At 38.8% G+C, this 23,967-nt stretch overlaps 1 protein-coding gene across 5 annotated transcripts in view; it reads right to left on the bottom strand.

Moving 5' to 3' along the window:
* Positions 1-23,967, bottom strand: part of SLX4IP (SLX4 interacting protein) — a 69,745-nt gene that overhangs the window by 34,537 nt on the left and 11,241 nt on the right. For all 5 annotated transcript variants that reach the window (XM_077176308.1, XM_077176307.1, XM_054628919.2 and 2 more), the window contains one exon: positions 1,270-1,359. Coding sequence is in view for 3 of the 5 variants with exons in the window: in XM_077176307.1 (XP_077032422.1) it covers positions 1,270-1,359 (90 nt within the window). In the remaining 2 variants the exon portion in view is untranslated. The remainder of the gene's footprint in view (positions 1-1,269; positions 1,360-23,967) is intronic.

Genomic DNA, 23,967 nt, shown 5'->3' with positions numbered 1-23,967 from the left:
TGGAATAATCTTTCTTTAGGACCTTTTCTCCCCTCACTTACACAGAGATTCTGCATAGGACTTTCAGGAAGTGAACTGCAAAGCTATTTGACTCACACTTCTCAGTTGCTGAAAATACGCAACCTTTGTACTTCTCTTGAAACATACAGTCATAGAAATGCACCGAATGCTGTCCTGTCATGCCTCTTTATTAAATCAATCATGAGCTAATTTCCTGAAATTCATCTCTTTTGTTTTGGCAGTCTTACAAAATACATTTTGAAAACGTTTAAAACTCAGATAACCAGGAGAGCGAAACTTGTTATAAAACAGAAAAGGTAATGAGCATTCATTTAGCCATAAAAAAGAAATCCGAGAGATTTTTCCTATTTTCTTATTCCTCTGCTTAATAAAGCACAAATCAGACGAACCACATGCTGCTAAATACTGTGCTTTTGCTCCCTCAGGATCCGAACGCATTGTTTCTTTCAATTCCATTGAAATGTACGACTCTGGGATGTCTGGGGCCTGTGCCGTGACAAGTTAATGACGGCATTATTGGGGAAGCTATCTGCTGAAAATGCCGTAAGGGAGACCTGCGGGAAAGTCCGCAGGCATCCCAAACACGTCCTGCCTTCCCTTTCAGCAGGAGCTTCTCACGTTCCCACACAGGAGAGCTCCCGCCAGCAGCGCAGCACAAGCTCCTCTGTGATTCCCTGCAGCCTCATCAAAGGCACAGGCAGACTTCTGCTGCTCGCTGGTTTCCCACTATTTCATCAGGATATACACATGACACTTCAAAATAATGGAGGTTTCTTTTCATAAGAGGCAACAGTTCTACTACGGTTTATCTTGCAGATTTATGTTTTCTTGCACTCTCTAAATGCAACATCATTTACACTTCTCAGAATGAGGAAAAAATTATTAGGAAGGTATTTCATCAATAAAATCATAGCTGCCACAATCTGGCAGGATTGTATCACTCAGGATAATTTAGAAGCATTCATGAGAAACGTATTTTTAAATTAAAAGTTAAGTCACAAGAATACACACAGCACACATGCATGCATGAATGTGCACATACATAGTTTAAAATTTAAAAAGCAAATTTCAAGTGGTGGTGACCCAAACAGCACATATGGCTGACCTAGGGGTCCCATGGCAACTGCTGATGGTTAGGTATAACTAACAATATTCTCCTAACACTGAAAAAATCCTGAACAGTTCAAGGCAATCCAACTTTTTCCCTGCAGCCATACACTTCTGAAGTAGAATTGATATTTGTTGTACCTCTTTCTCATGATCTGAAAACCAGCTGGTGTCTTTACTGGAGCCTTGAGGCAAAATATGAACATCCACCAAGACAGCAAAGTTCCCACACTGGAAAAAAAAAAAAAAAGAAAAAACATGTTGAACTGTAGCTCATAGGAAGCACATGTCGAGCAGACAGGGAGACAAACAATCAGGTAAGCACATGTATCTGATTCAGAGTTACAGCAGGCAGAACATTAAATCATGGAAGTTTATCAAGTATGGAATTACAAATGTATCATTGTTTTTGGACTTCACAAGGAACAAGAGCACCAGACCGATCCTGGATAGCTCACTGAAATGTTCATATGACAAGAACAAGTATGTGGAATTTTCTTCTGCTACCTAAATGCCTCTTTTAAATCTGACTTCAAGCAAATTTTAATGTGTGAAAAATTAGCTATTCCTTCACCAAACTCACATAATTCTATTTCTGAAAATCTGGCACCACATTAGTTATCTGGTTGGTGCTTTAAATTTATTAAGTACTTAAAAATTCAGCATCTTAGAAGTCTTTTCCTTTCTCCAAGCTACCTACTGTAAAGAAGAGCAAGTGTGAAGGACTTGTCAGTGGATATCCAGTACTTGCCACATCTGTCACCTGTATTTGAATGGTTCAATAAAAAGGCTCACCTATTACAGCTATTAGGATGATTCAGCTACATGCCAAGACACATCAGCTATTTCTGAAATTCCTTGATAGGTGCACCTATATCTCAGGCTTATGCTGTAGCACAAGTACAGTTGCTGAGAGTACCCTTACCTATAACATTAGTAAAATTAATGCTAAATCTTTTTGCTCTTAGTGCTAATCATAACAGCATATTTGTTAAATATAAAATCTCTTGGTTAATAAACACTCAGATCTGTAAATCAACTGCAAACAGAAGTTTCTAAATAATGATTAAAATATAATTAAAATGCAATTCATGGCCAATATTGTATTGTGGCTACAATACAAAAGTTTGGCAAACGAGACAGGCATTGTGAAATAACTTTGAGAAACTTCTAAGTTACTTATAGGTATCAGTCACTGAAAGAGCAGAATGCTTTGATCTATTGTATCAAAAGGCTTCTCTTTCCTCCAGAGAACCAAGAATTGCCAGATGGCTGCCACAGCAGACTTTTCCAAGCTTTAAATGGATGACAAAATATCTCACAAAAATCTCTTGTGAATCATTAGTCAGCTCCAGCAAACTTTAAATTGACTACTGAACTTCAAAATTAGCAGACGCTGCATATTATAAAGTGAAAGCCAGTAAATTATTCATGGTTCAGCACTAATAACAACAAACAAGTAGTTGATACCTCAAGAAAATTCCAATTATCAAATACTCCATGTTAACTGGTATAATTTTCTATTAACTACAAAACTTTATACATAGATACAGATACAAAGTATAGACCTGTTTTTCAAGGAGACAGAATGTTTGTAATTATTTTCTTCTGAGTGGCACTGTTTGTCTCAGTTGCCAATCTTGAAACTATTGGAAAAAAAGAAAATAATGAACCACATTCAAAACTATACAATGGAACAGTTAAAATTATCTTGAAAATTTTACCAACACACCAAACATTTGTAGTGCTTCAAAGAAAAAACAGATATAAATAGCACATGAATCCTTGCAACAGTCAAGGTTTCCCAATGGAAGCTTTCTATCCCTCTGAGCTTTGGAGCACTCTTCTTTGTAGACAGCACACCTGGAACTATTTCACTAGCCACAAGCCAACAGTTTAGCCCACAATTGGAGCAGCTTTGGGCCAGGACACAGGGAAGCACAACTGGCACAGCAAAGAGGAGAAGGGGGAGTCAGAGAGCACGAGCGCAGCCCCTCCTGACCCTCTCCAGCTCCTGTTTTTGTTAAGGGCTGGACCAATCTGAGTGACAGCTCCCATGCAGACTCCCCTGCATTCTGAGCTACACCTGCATTTCTGCTTCCTGTGCCTTCACAGGGTACAGCTCTGAGCACCACGTTTACACTGAGCAGCTCAATACCACCTGGGCTGCTCCAGCAGCAAAGGACAAGTACACAATAAATGCCAATACAAACAATGGCAGGGAACAGAGGCAAGTGGAGGAAAAAGGTACTCAGTTTATATTAGAAGATCTGATGCTCTTATAGAAGTTTCTGGTTTTGTTTTTATTCTGATGACATGCAATTCCATGAAAATACTCGCTTTTATTTTAGTGGAAATTAAGTGTTTCCAGTCAGTGTGGCTGCAAGATGTAACTTGTGGCTCCTAAGTACCACAACTGAGAGGCAAACAAAAAGATCAGCAACTTTTAATTTCACGCTTTCAACATCCATCTCAAAATTTGCAGTGAAATTGTTTTTTGAGGTGTTATTGTAAAAACTGAAATTTGAATGCCTGATTTGATGGGAAACACATTTGTCAAGAATCAATAGGAAAACGTTTCACTCAAAAATTAAACACAGAAGCAGATGCTCCAAGTTGATATCCCCCATAATTCTAGGTTTCAAAAACTCTTCATTTTTACAAGCTGTTTTTAATGTTCACATTCTTACTGTAACAGTCGAATGACATTCATTGTGTTACTAAACAAAGGGCTTTAAATGATCCCAGAATGTTGTTAGTGTATTGTTGTACAGCAATGGCATTTAATTCAGAACATCTTTTCAGAAATCAAATTGTTTATACAAATACATCAAACACTTCATAGACTCTACAAATTGAAAATATAACCAGACATGTAACGTAAACAGAACAAAATCCAACACAAAGTGGTCATTCAAGCAAAGTCATCTGCCCATAACCATCTGAAACTTTGAAAGCAGCACATGCTAGATGGTGAACTATTGTTGCAAAACCCAGAATGAGTAAATGAACCCAAATCAATACTTTTTATTGCTATACCCATTTCTACAATCAGTGGGCTTCTACATAGATGCTCCTGTTTCTATCAAGTGCATCCCATGAGCAGCATCAAAGCCGTCCTTATGACCAGAGAGTCCTTGGGACGCTGGGGATGAGCACAGTGGGCTTGTCCACAGTACAGCACTCCAAATTGCGGCACACACGAGTGCAGAGCCAGCCTCCCAAGACACATTTCAGGGCTCCCCACTGCTGTCATTATGCATGTGGACCAGAGGGTCAGAACCCACTGAAGCTCAGCTGGAACAGAAACATCTGAGAGTTCGGCTGGGCTGCAACCCTCACGCACTCAAAACTCCAAAACTGCTCTGTGATGAACATACAGGAACTGTTTATGTCTACTGTTCCCTCTTCCCTGAGCACTGTGCTACTCTGTTGTTACAGAGAGAATTTTACTCCAGTCTTAGATCATAGTTTAAAAAAAAGAAGAGAAAGATAGACTTGATCCCAATGACCACTCAAAAAATGTCACTGGAAGCCCTTTCTGGCATTGTAACAAAATTGATAGGACATATCATCACTCTCCAGAATGCAAAAGCAGAGCCAAGAGATTTTGTGGGAAAAAATAAAATAAGCCACACATAAGCTTATGTGAAATATCTTGTCTTAAAATAAAGAGGAAAATTTGAATATTTTCCATCCTAAGTTCTTTCTGAAAATCACTAAGTGTTCTGCACTGAGTCAAGAGAGTTCTAATATCTACAGCATAGAGTATAATTATGACTGATTAATCATTGGTCTATACTGTGCCAACTGTATAATAAAAAAAATGACATTTTCCAGGCTTATTAGAAGTTTACTCTCCTCCTTTATCTTTCTGATCCCAAAGAAATTACGCGTTTTCCTCTTGTTTATAATATTAGCACCAACGATTTGCAATATTTTGACTTTTTCCTCTTACACAGCAATAGCAAGAGGCAGCATAGTGAGCATCCAGCACAAAAGACATATTTGTCATTATACAACACTAATTTAACTTTCATTTACAAGCATGTCTAGGAGCACAATTATTTGAGGTTATACACAGTCTCTCAAACCATAGGGACACTGTTCCAACACTTAAATGTCTCAACCTGCATAAACACAGGAGTTAGGATAGGAATTTATGCCACCACCACTGCTGACGGCTATGAGACAATAAAGGAATTTTGGTGACAGCTAACACCGTATATTTCTCATTCTTTAAAGTAGATAAAGTTACAATTTGATATGTGTATGATTTTTCCACATATTTTTCTCGAGAATCTCAAGGGGTTTTTTGTTGTGGTATTTTTGGGGGGGTGGTGTGGTGTCATACTTCTAGGGAAAAAAAAAGGCAAAGCAGAGGGAGAAGAAAGGGGAAAAAATAATACTTTTTTTTTTTTCACCAGGCAGGAAAGTTGTATGAAAATAGTGTTTCCCTGGTTAATGCTCAAGGCAAGATATTTCTCTAACTCTGTTTCAGGGGGAGGGGGATTTAGGCACTAACAGGTCACCAGTGAATAGTTCTGCTGTCACCAGATTAATCAGGAACTCACCTAACAAGAGCAATTGACAAGTACAGAAAAAATTCTCAACAGCTGATACAACAGCAGAGCAGAACAGATGAGAGAAGCCTCCAGAAGCAGCCAAAAGCAGAATCCCTCTAGGAAATCATGTAACAAGTCCACTCTTCAAAATGCTCAAGTAATATGATGCAAATGTCAGAGAGGAAAAGGGGCATATTCCACTTTTGACCTTTTTTCTGGATAAGAGCTGCTTGGTTCTGGAAATTGTACAAAGCTTGTACTTTGTCATCAATTTATATCCTCAAGTTGTAGAACAGTTTCAACAAATAAATCCTTCTTATTAAAGAAGGATTATAGCCATCAGCTAACATCACCTAGATCTTTTCAATTCCCTGCTTTCAAAGATCTATGGGGTCACTGCAACAGTAAAAAGGGAGCAGCAGATCAAGGGCAATGCTATAATGGTTCTAAATAGAAGATCTATCCTCAAAGATAGCTGCACTAAATTATACAGATTCAACAGGAATTGGACAATCTAAAATGCAGTCAGACTTTCCAAAAGCAGGGAGGAAATTCCCCTTTTACAACCTGCATACAAATTATATCTAAGTAATCTTTCACAAGCGGTTGGCTTGCATTTTTTAGAAGAACAGTTTATGTATGAGGAATTCCTGAAAGGAGGAGTGTTTAATTTTCTGGTGTTTTAGTGGAAGAGAAGAAGCAGTTATCTGAAAATTTAATAAATAAGCTATAGGCACATTAAGATCCCATTGAGAGATTCCCATGTCAAGCAAAGAGGTGTAAGCAGAGAACAAGCCTTTAGAACAATCCTCTGATAAATGTGGCCTGACAACTCATGAGACTAGGATGCAACATCAAGGCAGCATTTTAGACTCTTAACAGATGCAGATGGGCAGGATATTAAACTTAAGAAATGATGGGAAAAAGAAAACAAGAAATACTTGTGAGTGATTCAACCCTTAGGAAAACATAAAAAACACTAAGGAATTTCAGATCTGATGGAGCTGTGTATGATACTGGAGACTTTCAAACTGAGGACTAACACACTGTTGTTAAGGCACGTAACAGCGAGCAATTCACCCAAATCAACAGATTCAAATAAATTAAAGAAGACAACTCCTTCAGAAAACCCAATACCTGCCGAGGGAAAGGAGCTGCATGTTTCTAGCAAGGTAAGAATGCTGCAGTGCAAACAGAGCCTTCAGTTCATCACCCACAGCCAGGCTAAGCAGTAATTACTTAATCTAAACATCTGCGCTGGTCCCGGAGAACTGCTCTATCAGGTACAATGTTGAAAAAGAGGCCTAAATTGCATGAGAGAATTAAGCTTAATTTATGTTGTCAATCTGTGCTGGTCTGATCCCAATTCCGTAGGAGGTTTTGTAGCCCACATATTGAAAAGAGTCATATAGTTGGAGCTCAAACAATTGCAAAAAGCAAGTTTTTCCTTGGGGCTAAGTCTCCAAGTAACAGTGCAATCTCACCATCATTTTGAAAGGATCTACCATGTCCCTGCCTGTGTCAGGACTGATCCAGAAAAACAGAAATAGCAGCACACTATTTGCTCAAGATAATAAAAAGATAATTTGAGATTCCAACAAGCTGCTTTCATCCTCTTGTTGTAAAGTATTATTCTAAAAACGATGGTATTTTTTGAATCATTGTGAGCAAGCGATGATGAAATACCCATGTCTGCAACAACCCGCTTTCATCCCACTGCAGGCTGGGGAAGGTGAGTGGCCATATTAACTGAGGAGGTGAACATATTCACAATCTACCCAAATGCAATTAATTCTTAATTGTAAATTTTTAAAGACACTTCCTAGGGCTTGGCCACACCAACAGAGTGCCACAGGATACCATATTATTGTGTATCCCTTGATGACTGGTAAGTGGGTGCAGACAAATATTATTACCTTACTGAGCTCTTACCCTGAGCTATCAGTAATAATAATAATGATAAAAATTTGCTCTTATGGATTTGGTAATTCATGAGAAGAATTGCTTTGTCATTGCTGTACTAAACTGGAGTTGGGGATATTCTTTCAGGTTCTACCAAGTCAGTGCTGGGATTTTGTTTCTTCCCCAGGTGGAAAGAAGAAGGAACTTGTACAAAACACTCTGCATGGCTGAATTATTCGGTTTGCAATTATCAGGTCCTACAGCAATAGGTATCAAAACAACTGCAATGACTACTAAAGCTTCCAGAACTCCTAAAGATTGCCAACTGTAACATGATAATATCTATTTTTTAAAGAAATTAGAGCCAGTAATAAAAAGGTTTGAGGGCCTTTTTCAGACATTCAACTTGTTAAATGATTTTCACAGGTTTTCCCATACATGCTTTACAGGCTATATTTTAATATTAATCTGCCAGAGTTTAAAGCATCAAAAAAAGATCACCAAGTATGTATTGGCAAGCTACTGATGGATTTGTTCAGCATGAAAAGAGCCACCATACAAGAGGGCTGAGGAAATTAGCAATGTACCACCTGATTTTATGACTTTCTGCATATACCAGAAAATGAAGTGCAATAAAAATTAGGTGGAGACACCACCCTCAGTATCTTCTCATGTAAACTCTGTCAGAGGAAATAAAACCAGATGTCAGATAGCACGAAAACACAATTTACAAGCTTCCTGTAAGGTGAAGCAGAGGCAAACCGCAGTGTTTGTTTCACAAGGTAACGTGCCCATTGCTGGGATGAAGGAGCAGCAGTTCTCCAGCACATGATGCACCCACAAATATATTTCTGAGTTATTTGTCCAACAGCTGCAGGGATGGGCTGACTTCCCTCTCACAAAAACAGAACGGGGAAGTGAGGGCAGGTCCCAGGCAGGAAACTGTTCCACATGTCCAACTTTGCAATTGTTTCAGATTCCTTTTTATTCTAAGAGACGAGGCCTCACCTGCTCTGAATTCCCTTCCGTGCCTGCCTCTCATGACAGCCTTACCTACCGCAGCACACAGCTACTGAACGGGGAAGCAGGAGGCAGCACAAAACCAAACCCAACATCTGCAGCCCATGTTTCAATCTAAAATATCTGCAGATGCTAAATCTTCATGCCAAAATAGTTTAACAGATTCAAGATAAATTAATTGCACATGATCAGATTTTAAGACAAATACATAAAGCAGAAGTGTTTTTATTTGCTAAAAAAGTGCAGCAAGCCAAACTTCTTAGTATTGTTAAATTTACTGAAATGGTTGAAATGTTACATTTTCCAAGTACGTAAAAGAAGTACTTTTAACTCTGTATTTTAACTAATTTGTCTAAACCCAGCCAGGAAAGTTTCAGAACAGCGAGAAAGCTTTTTCAGAAACAGCATAAGAAAAAAGTGACTCATGCTGAAAAAGGCATATTACACAAGTGACACCCTTTGGACAAAATCCTTCTATTAAGTGGGAGCATATTAAGTCAACACAGGGCAGAAGAGGAAAGTTCAACAAAATATTTGATGCTTTATCCACAGAGGTACAAGGGAAGAAATAGATGAGCCTTCCAAAAGAACAAGTGATGTGCTAAATCTTACTGCTGAAAAAGCAGAATCAGATGATGGAGAATCCATCATATTTCAAAATGGAAAGAGATCCCCAAAAACCTCAAGGAATTATCAGCTGGCAAGCAAAGGGATATAATTTTTTTTTAATGTCCAAGAAAAAAAATTCATTTCATCTGGCATTGAACAGAGTATATAATAAATAGATTTTATCCTTAAATAAAAAGAAAAAAGAATAGGAGAAACAAGCAATTTATAAAAATATGTAAAATATGAACAGAGTTGAACCCTGAGGAGTTGGTGAAAGGCAAGAATAGATTGTGGAAGGTACCTGCTGGAGTGTTTGTCACCAGAAAGGCTCCTGGGACTAAAACATGACCTGCTAAGGAAGCTCCTTCCCCATTTGTCTGTCCTTGCTCCTGACTGCCCTGTCTTACATCTCGCACAGGGCAGCACCAGCCAGAGCTGAGCAGGTGGAGTGTCCCCTGCCTCAAACAGTTTTGATTCACATCTGTTGTAAAAGGCACCCCAGCATCTACCCAGTCTGAGAGCAGTAAACAGAGAGGGACTATTCAGCTATGTCTCCTGCTAACTCAACTGCTGATCCCTGGGAGGAGAGCAGGGCAATGAGAAGCAGGTGCTGCACGACAAGACCTTCACTTAAATCAGATGCAGCTGAAAAATGCACCTGACTCTGCTCCAAGCACGGGCCTTTGGGAGCCCCAGGAACCATCCTGACCTCTGAGGGAGGCAGGTGAGTACAGCACTACACTGCACAGGTTAATCAATATTTATTTACGTGCCCCCAGCAGCCACAACAAAGACTTCTAAGTCATAAAAGTGAATCCTTCTGCAAACATTCCTCTTCCCACAAACTCAGTTTCTGAGGCTGGGAAGTTCTGACCAGTTTTCTTCTAAAAATTTATTAAAATCAGTTAATTTACTCCAGTCTCTTCCAATAGCAGAAAGAAAGATCCAAACAAAGTGTGATTGTTTCTAACGTGAAAACAAACATTTAAATAAACAAATTCAGTACTTTACATAAGCAGAGTGCAATCCCTAACTGGCTTTGCTGGTTTCTATAATTCTTTTTCACACTAAGTGCACTGACAGGTATTATATTCACATGTGGTCAATCACATCATGAAAGCCCAAGGAAAAACCCTTGTGAAAAACACAATATACAGACATCATGGGTAACACATTGCTCATTTTCACCTATTATGAAGAGTAATACAAACAACATGCTCCCAAGATTTCAGAGAAGCCCCATTTTACAGAGGGAGAGGGGTGGAATGGCAAGAAGGACTGATTTATTCCCAAAAAATCATTTCTCTGTTTCACTGGGATCAAAAAAGCTGTTGCCTTAAAGAAAAAATGATGCAATTTTAGTACAGTCAAAAGGGACAACCAGTACCTAGGATTTCAACTGCTATTTGGGAATGCCTTTTTTAAAAGTTTAAGTTTTACATTTCAAGGTCTTTGTATTATTTTTTTCCCAAGTTTCCTGTGGATTCTGTTACTAATTGGAAATATTTCCCACAATTATGTTTAGAAAAATGCCAGCGATAATTAGCACCAACCCTCATACATGTGGAAAACATTAAAATCACTGAACATGATAAATAGCATTGATTTTATGCAACAAAATGTAGACATTAAATATATCAAATATTATATTGGGTCCATACTGACTCGTATGCTCTAACAGCAACAAGAAGCCTACAGGAAGAGGTAAAAACATAAGCAAATAATGATACTTTCCTCAGCAGATATATTAGACTTTTGTCAACATGAGACCCTGGGTTTTACATCTCATAGGCTGCATCTGTATTTGGAAGTCATCAGTGATTGTTTTCTCCCAGAATTTGTGAATTGGTTCATAAAAATGCTTGAATATTAGATCCTGAGGCAAATCCAATCACAGTGCAGTAGGAATCACATGTTCTAGTTCAGCATCATGTCACCCAAGACTTGGAGACTTTCTGCACAGCTGCATTCTAACCTTCCATACCTCAGCTCCCTGTTCAGGGCTGGTACAAATCCAGCATCTGCCCAGAGCTCCCTGCTCAGGGCTGGTACAAATCCAGCATCTGCCCAGAGCTCCCTGTTCAGCTCCAGTACAAATCAGCATCTGCCCAGAGCTCCCTGCTCAGGGCTGGTACAAATCCAGCATCTGCCCAGAGCTCCCTGTTCAGCTCCAGTACAAATCAGCATCTGCCCAGAGCTCCCTGCTCAGCTCCAGTACAAATCAGCATCTGCCCAGAGCTCCCTGCTCAGCTCCAGTACAAATCAGCATCTGTCCAGAGCTCCCTGCTCAGTTCCAGTACAAATCCAGCATCTGCCCAGAGCTCCCTGTTCAGCTCCAGTACAAATCCAGCATCTGCCCAGAGCTCCCTGTTCAGCTCCAGTACAAATACAGCATCTGCCCAGAGCTCCCTGCTCAGCTCCAGTACTGCCTCCACCCTTCAGCCAGGGAATCTGTGCACGGACCTTCTCCTTCAGCTCACCTAACTGCCTTTGGTGAAGGCCCTTTTCCATCCCTTCTGGAGGATCTGAACGGGTTATGGCAGCCAGATTTCCTGCCCTTACATTCACTCCCTCCTGTAAAGATGCCAGAGGGCTGTGATGCATATGGCTTCTGTTACAATGGGTGTTTTGACTTTTTCCCAACAGGCTCCACTGACTCCCATTTCATTCATTCTGCCCCCTGGAGTTTGTGCTAATTTGCCCAACACAGATGTCAGACACTGAACTGACAAATTTCTATTCCTATCACTAAAGGCACTCCCACATACATGGAACAAGGATAGTTATAACATGAGCAACATCTGCCAAAGTTTATTCTTCACACATATTCTAAAAGGTGGCTGGCTGTGTACTTATTCCAGTGCAGAGTACAAATTAACTAAGACTAAATAAATTCATAAACTATATTAATACCTGTTGTTTCTTTTGCAGCTGAGAACATGATACTGGAAAATTAGTTTCCAAAGTTAATGCAGATGTTTCAAAAAGGTCAGCTTTTTAACATACTAGTAAATAGCAAAACTCTACAGATGCATCTTAGCATCCTGTCCTGTTGTGTGCAAATACAGAGAATCATGCTTAAGCTAATGCCTGGTCCTTCAGGAGGCTAATTTGGCTTCACTTGTCTTCCAGATTCCCCCTATAATGAACTAAACTGCTGGAAAAAATCCCACTTTCTGTAAAACAGCCCCTTAAATTTCTCATTTTTATTATTTTCTATCAAAAATTACATATATTTGTGCATTCACCAGGCTCTTTTTCTCCCTGCTCCATCTGTAACCCTATTGCGCAAAACTCTCGTAGGTTGCCTAATTCTTCCATGAAAATTTTCCTGAATTTAAATTTGACTTTTTCTACACCTGCCAAGGTCAAAATTCCTCCTTAATACATCTTCTGAACAGGCAAGGGCTACAGTAAAACTGACAGCACAAAGCAGCTCAATAAATTCAGCTATGCCATCTATTATCGGGTATCTAAGATGTCACCTGGCTGAATTAAATCTTGCTTAATTGCACTGTTTATGTCTACCCAGCAAGATGTTAAAATGGAAAATTAAAACTGAATCACTTAACATGTCTGCAGCACACTTAATTTCCCATAACCTGTATCCACCTGCTTAGCTCTCCAAGGGTAAAAGAAATAGAGTTTAAAGGCAACAAACTTCCCTGCTCTCTGTACTGAAACTTAATGCCCATAATCAATAAAAATGAGAGAACCAGCACTGTCAACTGCTTCATCTCTCCTGAGTAAGCAAATCATTACCATCAGTTCCAATACTGCTCCTCTGAAAAATGAAATGTTGAGACTGATGCAGCATTTGCATTAATAAAACCAGTGCAACAATCAGCTGCTAGAGATGTAAAAACTAGGCCCAGATTACACTCCATGCCAACACAAACAACTGTTCCTTAGCTTCTTAGCTTGCTAGTCCTTTCAATTTGTTGCCATAGCATGGAGACAGAACTATCTGCAATCAACAACAACAAAAGAAAAATTGGTGCATCAGCCCAAGAGATGACTTTTTTTCCCTGCTTGCTCAAGTTCTGGTCTATATCACTCTCAGTTCCCAAGCCTCTTTCCACTTCTCCTTATCTCAGTCTTCATTTTCCCACTGTCAAAGCCTGTTTTTCCAGGAAGGAAAGTTATGGTAAAGATGAGGAATATTGTTCAGCACCTCTTTGCCCTTTGGCACTGCTATCAAACACTGGGATTTTATCTGCCACATTAGCAGAGATCTTACAAAAAACACATTCCTTTTTGTATAATGTACATGGTGGTCACTCAAACAATAACCAGTAACAGATGTCTGAAGTGAGGAGAATGGACTATTTAAATAGAACTTTATAAATTCTGATGATCCCTTCCCAGATTTGAGACCTTGACACTTAATTTATAACTATCAGTATGGCCCTATCCTTCCCTTTGTGTGTTTATTTCTAGTTCCAACCCGGTAAGGATCCTTTGCCCATCATGCCTTAAGTTTCTCTGTGACCTTGCAGATAATCTTACCCTTAACTTGCCTTCATTTAACAGTGCAGAGATAAAAATGAAAAAAAACCACCTCTGCAAAGAATCCAGCACCCAAACAAGGAATTCTGTCAGGGCTATGAACTCACATGCTTACATAAAATTACTGGCTTCATTCAGCACCCTGCAATGACCATCTGGGAAAGGTTTCCTTTCAAAGGAAACTCAGAAGTATGAAAGAAATGTAACCTGCCAGAGTCCACTGAAATTTTGATGGTATGAGATTTGTATTTGGGTCTGCTTTCCCGGGGTTTTCAAACAGTGCTCTCACTCAATATGCATAGGAAATTAAGTAGTAACTGCTTCAAATATCCTTACAGGTCAATATTACAAGAAAGAATGTTAAAATTGGAATTTTAGAAGAAAATTCTCCATAAATCTATAGCTGTAAACCTTATCTGCCATCAGCACTTTCACTCATATAGAAACAGCAGAACTAAAGATCCATTTGGCATAGTACAGAAGCAGATTTTAAGACCACTGTCTTTATAATGCTGTATTATGTTTAATTACCTTGTTTTCAGAATTCCTTTTAAGTTAATAAAGATTTCTGTATGTACTTCTGGATATAGATGCTTAAGAAAAACTAATTTTTTAAAATGTCATTAATGATCCATGTCACTAAAACAAAGGATATCACCAATAGTACAAGCAATGGAAAAAGTCAGATTTTTAAAAGACATGGTCAGATTCTGCCATTGTAACAGCTCTGCATAGATGCAGAACAAGTTTACAGACACACACAGAGACTGTCAATTGTTGTACTTGTGGACAAAACTTATCCTTCAGTATCTTCAGGCTTGTAGGTCCAGTAGAATTTTACATTCCTGATTAAATTTTTCAAACAGTGAAATAAAATTAACAATAATCCCAGAAAATGAGGAACTCTCAACATTTAAAGACTTTGCAATCAGCTTCAACAGCAAAACTCCACATGCATTTTGCTGATTTCAGACAGGAATTTCACGATGATTTGTAGGAAATAGAGACTTCTCCTCTCTTCTAAAGGCAGTGCAGCAGTAGGATTTGCCCTGTGCAGGCAGCAGATGAACAGACCTGTGAAGCATTTCTCCAACTGACAGATAATATTACAGGGCAAAAAGTTCCTTTCCTTCCTGTACAACGCTGACCTGTACCTCTCTACTGGAAATGCACTGTGTTCCAGAGACCAGGCTGCCTCTTTGTGCACAGCAGTAACATTGCTGATGGAACCTAAGCAATGCCTACCAGCAGTCAGGAATTCCACATTAAAATACGTGACCGCAGATGCTACAAATATTATTTGATTTCACTGGTTACAAAACCAACCCTGTCATACAATTGTAAGTGTGAAAACCACAGGGCAAATCCAAAGGATGAAGCCTCACATGCTACAAAAATCACCTACCAAAGACAGGACTGTGCCAACTAAGGAACTTTAACAATATCTGCAGAGCTAGAACAGATATGGCTGAGATTTCATATCCTGCAAGTCTTCATCCTTTTTAATAGCCACATAGAAAAGTGTACTCTGAATAAATTAGGTTTAAAAACCTACTTTTTTCCCCATGAATTTCAACAGGAGAACAAAAAAAACAAACCAAAAAACCACACCTACTTCACAGGTTGAAAGGGAATTACCCTTTGGAAAGCAACAGCTCATTTTTTCATTTCAAAAATTGATAGTATGCTAGCTGCACAACTGTCTTTGGTAAAAGGAATGAAAGAACAGAGATGACAGTGCATGACAGATTACAGCTCCTGCATGTCAGGAACCACAGAGACAGGAACAAGTCATCACACCATCCATTTAATCTGATTCACATTAATAAGAGCAAGACAAAAAGGAGAGAAAAGAAAAAGACTTAGCTTTAACATGTCCAAGAACACTATTAAGCTTCGTTATAGTCACCTATGGCCATATATTTATCTTTGTATTATTTTTTGCTTGAATTTAGTAACCAAGTTCCACTCAGGGCTTTTTAAAAAGATGGAAAGACAAGCATTTGTATATAGCAAAGGCAGCAAAACCACATGTTATTCACCAATGCATAAGACCTACTGTGTTGCTAAGGGACACAGATAAATGAAGAGGAAATATTTCCTTATTTGCCTGATATGAAGAATGAACTTGTGATCTGCTGTAATGTAATTAACATCAAAGAGAACAATAGAGATCAGGGTGTGTAAACATTTAAATTCATTATTATTAATGATTACAACATGGTAGGAGTGCTAGATGCTCCAAATCTTGCTGGCTTTAAAGTTTTTCAATATGCCCCTCAACCTCCCTTCATTAGGTTTTCAGAGAAATACTGAAGAGTAATAACTACCCCCAACAAAACTTCAATTTTATCAACCAAGTATTTCTCCAAAAATTCAGGTAAACGTACAAGTGTATAAAAGGTGTCATGAGAAATTCACCCTATTTGTATGAAATACTTTCTATAACTGTATGAAAATGGGCAGAGTGAAGCAGTGCTATTATAGAACACAATGACAATATCCTACAGAATGACTTGCAAAAAGGCCAAGGACACCACCCATGCTCCTTGATGACTGTAAGTACATTTATGAAGTTAAACGGTCTCTGAATACAACCTTGGGAAGGGCAGGTGGAAAACTGATTAAGGAAAATCTGCCATCTGCTGACACATGGACTCCCACCGGGAAATGGGCAGGACTGGAAGCCCCAGAGACATGTCCCCTGACTGGATCAATACAATTAACGTGCAGTAAACCATCAGCCTTTCTTTGGATTCCTACTGGGCCAGGATAAAACATTCTGCCACCCTGTGATGCCTCAGGGGCCCTACGTCCTCCTTCTGGGGTGCAAAGGGGAACGTGAAACATGAACCAGACAGCTGTGCCCATTATCCCTCAGAATTTACACCCTCTGACATCTGCATATTCCTGCTCTCCTCCCTGCTCCACATGGCTGCAAACAGCTTTTCAACCAATCCATCTTGCCACCTGAAGTTTGGCACCAGTTTGAGTACCCTTTACTGCTCCTAATCCTCATCTCATTATCAAGCCACTATGAATTCCTGTTTTACTCCTGCTGCTCCGTACCTTGTCTTGTTCCCAACCTTCTCTGCACCTTTTAGTCCAGTTCTCAGCTTGACCCTGCCTGCACATCCCTGCTCTAGCACTGACATCCACCCTCCATTTTCCCCTCACTCCTGATGCACTGCTCTCCTATCACCAGTCTGTGTTCCTCACACAAACTACTGAATATCCCTGTAGCCCATCCCATGCCACCTACCCCCAGGCTCTGCTCCATTATTAACAAAGATCTTCAGCAGGTTTTTTGCTTTTTGTTGTCTTATTTTAATTTTGTTTCAATAAATCATCCCACCCTTTCTCCCAAACTGGACAGGCTCAATCTCCCCCCTTCTCATCACCAGTGCAGCAGGGGCCACCAAGATCACAGGAGATTCCATGTCAGTAGAGGGTTTTCCTAAATGAAAAGTGAATCTAAAAACTGATTTTCCCAGAGGTGTATAACTTGGTGGGGAGATATCCAAACCAAGGGCAAAGGGCTCATCACAAAATTCCATTCAGAATTTCTGCTGCTTCTTAAAGCCTGGGATTTATTACCATGCAAAAGACTTGGATACATAGCTGGTAGATATGTCCAAAATAACACCTTTGCAGGGGAAAAAATAAGTCAAAAATTCAACTATTTTACTAAACAAATTTTTAGCAGGAAATTTATCATTTAAGCTAAATGCTTACAATCTTGGAAAACAAAACTAGTATCAAGAATTTAATTTTAACTAACTGATAGAGATAGTTTTGCTGCCTCACTTTGTAAGATATATTTATCATTTCTTCATCAAAGGAAATGAAACTGGACCAGACAGCATAACAGGAATGATGAAACACAGATTCTCTTTGTTCATATGCTGTTTAGGAAAACAGTATCTTAGGGCTTACTGGGCAAAAGATTAACTCAAATTCTAACAAAACATCTGGTTTGAGCAGTGCCTAGAAATGGCAATAGAATTTAAGCATTTAAGAGAGCGTTTAAGTCTTAAAAATAAAAAGACAGTGATCTATGAACTGAAAGCTTTCCTAATCTGCTGCAGTAATATTGACACATTTATTAAATACTTTATAATAGTGACTAAAAATGCAGGTTTGCCTTTTAAGAGCTTCTTATAAAAGCTTATTCTGTCAGGTGACTATCCCTAAAAATGAACTCCCCCAACAATTTCCCTTATCCATATTACAGTACCTGCATTTTGAGATTTATTAAAGTCAGTATTATGGATTGATGTGCCATTATTTATATATCTTAAGTACAATACTCATAGAAAAACAAACACTTCAGAATTGTAAAAGGTCATAGAAAAAGCTCAGGTGAAATATCTTAACCAAGTGCCCCTGAGATCACAGAATTAATTAATGGCAATCTTCTGAGGAGCAGTGGTAAGTTTAACTGATTTCACAGCCTATTTCTAACTAAACAAAAAATTCTTACCAAAGTTCTTCACATTTGTCTGATAAGTTTGGGAGTTCGTTCTTTTTGTTACTTGCAAAGCCACAAAAATACATTGAAACTAAATTCATAAACATGTTAATAAATTATCTCTGAGAACAGAGATAAAGGCACTATATAAACCCAAATATTTGTTACTTGAAACAGATATGTTGTCCATTAAAAAGCTTTTATGCCATCTTACTCCTAATTAACTCCATACATACACATCCATATGAAGAACTTGTCTATCAGAACTTGTAATGCTCAGTTCTTTGTGATGGAAATGATATGGCACTTAGATAATACTGCACATGACCACTGCACTTGCAGTTCCTGATGGTAAGAATGCTGAAAACATGCATTAATTACACAAAAGTAAGCAAAACAAAAATTCCCAACTATGTTGAAGCCATGCCAGGTTCTCACAATAACTGAGGCTGAAAGAGATGTACATTCCTGTTCCTATAGCTAAATTCCTGTCAAAGAGTAGCTACAGAAGGTTAATTAACGTATTGTACCTGGGCCTACCAATATCAAAAAGGTATAAGTACAATATTTATGAAAATTATTGCTCCAATGGCCCTTTGAAGGTCTCAAAGCCAGCTGGGGAGAAAAAACGTCCTTTGTTTTACTAAAACCACAGTGATGATGCAAAATAACTCTTTGATCTATTATATATTTGAAAGCACTAAGCTACATGCAGACAGTAATTGCTGACAAATCCCAGTAGTAAACAAACCAGTCTCACATTTTACATATTATCAAGAGGCTACAGAATTAATGGTTACAGCCAAAGAAATGTTGACACAGTTGCAGATTAAGCCTTAACATGCTGATCATGTTAAAAATACTGCACAAGAAATATTTTTCCACTTTGTAAAAAGCCAGACTGTTTACATGCGTAAGTGGCTGGAAATCTTGTTGTCTGTGTGTGGTCTCAACATTTCAGTATCATAACCATGAACATAAAGAGAAACAGCATGAAATAACCTATTATACTTACAATCAATGCCAGACTGCAAATATTAGAAGCACCGAGATCTGAGTTTCTGAAAATGAGCATTACAACATACATGTACCTACATACAAAGCTTTTACTTCCTTTTCTACAATATAATAAAAAAACGGAAACAAAGCTTTTCTAAAAGTAAACAGAGGACTCATATTTCACAAAAATCAAGTTTTCGTCCCTTTACATTGCTTAGAAAGGAAAATAAAATTAAGAAATTAAAAATAACAAACATCATCTTCGCTAAAAGCCAAGACATTCTGAAACTATGGTAATTTCACTTGTTTTATCACGTGAAATGTATTAAATTACTCTAATTTGTACACAAGTATACATATATCACAGCTCTAGTTCCTAATTGTCTTAAATGTCTAATCTGCTGAATCTTAGCTGATTTTTGCTACAAATTGCTGTTACTAATTTACTTAGGAATCGTTGGAAAAATCTACAACAATTTTTTTTTTCTTTTTCATAAAAATCAAAGCCTTTCAGAGGAAAGAGAGCACTGTGAAATCACTAAGAAGATGCTCCCTGTACTACAGGGACACCAATTAGTAGCTCTACTATTCACACACAGCTGAGGACTGCTAATAGGTAAAGGGCATCAAACTGCCCCACCTTCCCACTCCCTAGGTCTAGCAAACAAACAGGCAACTTTAAAGGGCAAGTATGCAGAATAAACTAAATATATTTACTTCAATCACTCAATGCAAGAACTCTCAGTATTTTTCACACTAATTGACACTTCCTGCTGCAGCCAGCAACAGAAAGCAGAGGCCCTCTTCCTTCCAGCATCTATCTGTGAACCTCACTACCCATGGCTGAAATTCCTAAGATTTCAGTGAAAAAAAAAATATTGAAAGTACAAGGTTGCACTGAGAATGCACTTGTCCAAAGGTTTGAGACAGATTTCTGGTCCTATTGCTCATTTGCATACGGGGGAAGGTGAAGGGGGAAGGAGAAATTAAGTTTTCCCATGTTCATACCCTATTGATAATTTAATACATGAACAGAAAGCAAAGTTTTTCAAAACAGTTTCTTCTCCAAAATTACAGGATTAATGTTAGAGGAGAAAAAAATCAGGAGCATACTTGATGAACAGAATCAACACCGTGGGATCATTCTAATTCCATTTGGGACACGCATCCCTCATGAGGCTGAGTTTCTGTTCCATAAGCTTTTAAGAAAAATAAACATGTCACCGAAAGTCTTTCAAAGTACACTTCCCAAATTAGAGAAGTGATTGAGGAGCCAATGGAAAAGCAATATGTCTGAAGGGTAATTCCCTGCAAACACAAACTGTAAATGACCCTTGGAAGGGGTCCTTCCGAGCTTCCTGGAGGAAGCAGCGTGGCTCTGACACCAGGCAGAAGGGCAGGGCACTGTCCCCATGCCCACTCCTCGGAGGGGGATCCTTGGCACAAGTGTCCTGGGGGGAGAGCCAAGCAGCACTGCAGGATTTCCAGGGCTCACCTGGCCTGTCAGCCTGCCTCCTGGAGCCTGCCTGCTGGAACCTGGATTTTTGGGTAAATAAAGCATTATGCTGCACATGTCTTCAGTGTGGAATTATTTGTAAACATCCAGCTTTTGCTCCAGTCCAGAAATATTAATAGATTGGTTGAAGACAGCTGCAAACAACAAAGGAAGGCCTAAGAATTTATTTTGTTCAATGCCAGACTGCAAAAGCTTCTGTGGAAGTCACAGAGGGAAACTCCAGAACACACAAGCATTCTGTGGCAGATTGCCTTTTTCTTCAGGCACTGGAGTGCTCATTCCAATCCCATCACCTGTTCATGTGCAATCTGTTCCTCAGGAAATTAATGGCAATTTTTAGCATTTTTATGCTTATGATCTGCATTTATCTGCAATTTAAAAAGTCATACAGACTCCCCTGCAATTCACCATCAGTAATACAGGTGACAGCTGATGCCACAGTTACTCCCAGCCCATAGGACAGACCTTCCACAGCCTGTTCCATGACTCTGCCACTTTTCCCTTTACACCTTCCTCTACGTGTGCCTGATTTTTGAGCCCCTTTACAGTGCTGCTGTAAACATGACAATAACAACAACGGAGATCTTCGCTGTTGAGAATGAGCCCTCACAGAAAGGAATTTTCACAGTGTTTTCACTTTGTGGAAAAACCTGGAATCCTCACCCATAACACACAGGAACCTCCATCACACAGCCCACAAGAAAACTACAAAGCCTTGCTGGTTTTCACCACACTAGTAAAGTAATAGGTAACACAGCATTTAAACTGAATTCTGTTTTAACAGATTTGGACTACTGTCTAACTATTTTAACATTTAAACAAGTAGCATATGGACACTTTGAGGAGATCCAAAGCATTACTGAGAACACAAGGGAACTGATCTAAACATCTTGAGGGTCACTGAACTGACTTGCAGATGGTCAAATGAGAGAAGTGAGCAAGCCACTTGTTGATCAGGGCCTAAGCACCAAATCTGTGTGGCAGTCCAAAGAGAAAGAAGGGGTATTTCAAAACCAAGTCCAAGGATGGTGGCAGCCAGCAGCAGCAGAGATGATTTGGATTTGGGCACTACTACAGAGTAGATGCTCTTGGTGAACGAGCTTACCTTCTTAGGTACCATTACCCTGCCTTTTCTGAAACTACCACTTGGATCAAGTTCAAGTCACCAGTATCTCTGTGGATAAAATATTTGAAGTATTCTCTCCTTCTAAACTAGTTTTCTATTTGGAGCCCACAGTGAACATCATGTATTCTGTTAGGTTTTAGGAGTCTGTGATCATCACTGGTACTCCTACACTTTGTAACAGCTCAAATACCCTTACAAATCTGGAAGTTATCTTTTGCAAGCTTCATTTTCTCTGCTTGGAGTGTGAATGTTGCCTCATAATGGTAGATAAAAACCAGTTACCTCCCCTTGTCACAGCACAGCTACCAACAAGAGAGCTTTAAGTGACTTTCTAGGCGTACAGCTTGAAATACTGTGATTCTTTGATGCTTGCTTAAGATAAAGAAAGGCAGCTTCTAATGATATCTGAGTTATCATTTCACTTCTAAACTTACAATTTTTTTTATTGTATTCTTCATCACTGGGTTTTTCCTTCCCAAAATCTGTATCACAGTTCAAATAGGAATTTACAAAATCAGATTAAATCCCAACAGTTCCTACATGGTTAATAATGTAGGCCTCTCCAAAACAGCAACAACAAATGAACCATCTCTAATAACCCTACAGAAAATGGCTTCAAATTAGCAAAGAGTTTTCTGAACTATGTAGAATATGCTGAGCATCTGTAATTAAATTTCTTTCCAGTTCATAATCAAAAACTGCCCCTAGTTGTATCCTCCAAATATTCTACAAATCAAAATTCCTGCCAATTATCAGGGTGAAGGGATATAGACAAAGACACATTTTCCTTAACATTTTTTTGTCCTTTGAGGTCATCTCTACACATCACCCCATTTCCACCAAACAATAAAAGCAAAATTAAATATTCAATTTAATTTAATAAACTACACATAAATTGACATATAAACATTTAAAACTAGTGACAAATTCTATCAGTTTCCTGAAGACATCTATAAACCAATGTTGCTCTTTTACTCCACACATGGTAGCGAAAGATTTAATCACTGCTGTCTGCTATTCAGCTATTTTATGTTATGCCTCAAACTCTCTGTAGTCATTGTTTGAGATGAGAGTATGTTGTTGTTTGATTGCTTTTTTAAATTATGGGATTAATTTTCAACTTTTGATGTGTCAGGCTTAATCCTATCATCCAAGTTGTTTGTAAATTCCCTGAACCATGGATTGTGACTGTGTCAGTTTAACACCCAGGCAAATGAGAACCAGAGACTTGCAGACAATGCCACAGAGGAAATGAATATCTCTTTGTAGGTTTGTTTTCCACTGCTGAAGATTACCTTATTATGGCAGGGCAGCACACTCTGGTCCAGCTCAATGACTCTCCTTCCTATTTTTATGCAATAGGAATGTCAAAATAAAGAAGGGAAAGTTATATTCTGCATGACCCTACTAACTGTCACATCCTAGGATCTTGGCATTGAACAGATCCTCTTTAATGGCCCAAGAGTTAGCTCTTTCCCAACTCTCAAGTTCAGCAAATATTTTCTGTTCAGATCTATAGGTTGCTCTTCTCTCAGACTTTATCTGTATGATACAAAGCAGGATAAACCACAGCCCTGTATATTTGGTCCATGATGAGTGCTATTAAATCACTGGGCCATTCAATGAACAAAGACACTCATCAGAGTTTACAACAGGAGAGTATTGGCTCAAGCTTGAAAGGCTGTATTTAACTATACCTTATATAAACTATTGTTTCACCAGCTGAGTGGTGTCAGATACGCCAGGCATTGCACTAATCCTGGAAACTGAGCAGGGATGTGCAAAGAGGACCTTGCACACAGAACAGAGCTTTGTTTGGCTTACTTACCACATAACTTTTTAGAGTAAAATGAGGATAAAATTATTGAAGTAACTTTACAAACCTCAGTCATCAACGATATGAAAATGCTGAGAAAAGGTTCTGTGGCTATGACACATTTTCTTGGGTGGAAACCACTGTGTCATTCTTCCTTATCTCTGTTCCCACTCTCCCTCAAGACTAACAACTGACTATTCTGCAACCAGCTTTGATGCAACATTTTTACTGTGATTCTCCACTTCAATGCTATCTCATATTACACAGCAAGTTACACAGAAAAAGGAAAAAAAATCTCAGTTTTGC

The sequence above is a fragment of the Agelaius phoeniceus genome, chromosome 3 (genome assembly GCF_051311805.1).
Source record: "Agelaius phoeniceus isolate bAgePho1 chromosome 3, bAgePho1.hap1, whole genome shotgun sequence".
NCBI lineage: Eukaryota > Metazoa > Chordata > Aves > Passeriformes > Icteridae > Agelaius > Agelaius phoeniceus.
Note: the sequence above shows the minus strand (reverse complement) of the source record. Positions and strands in the feature narration are given on the sequence as shown.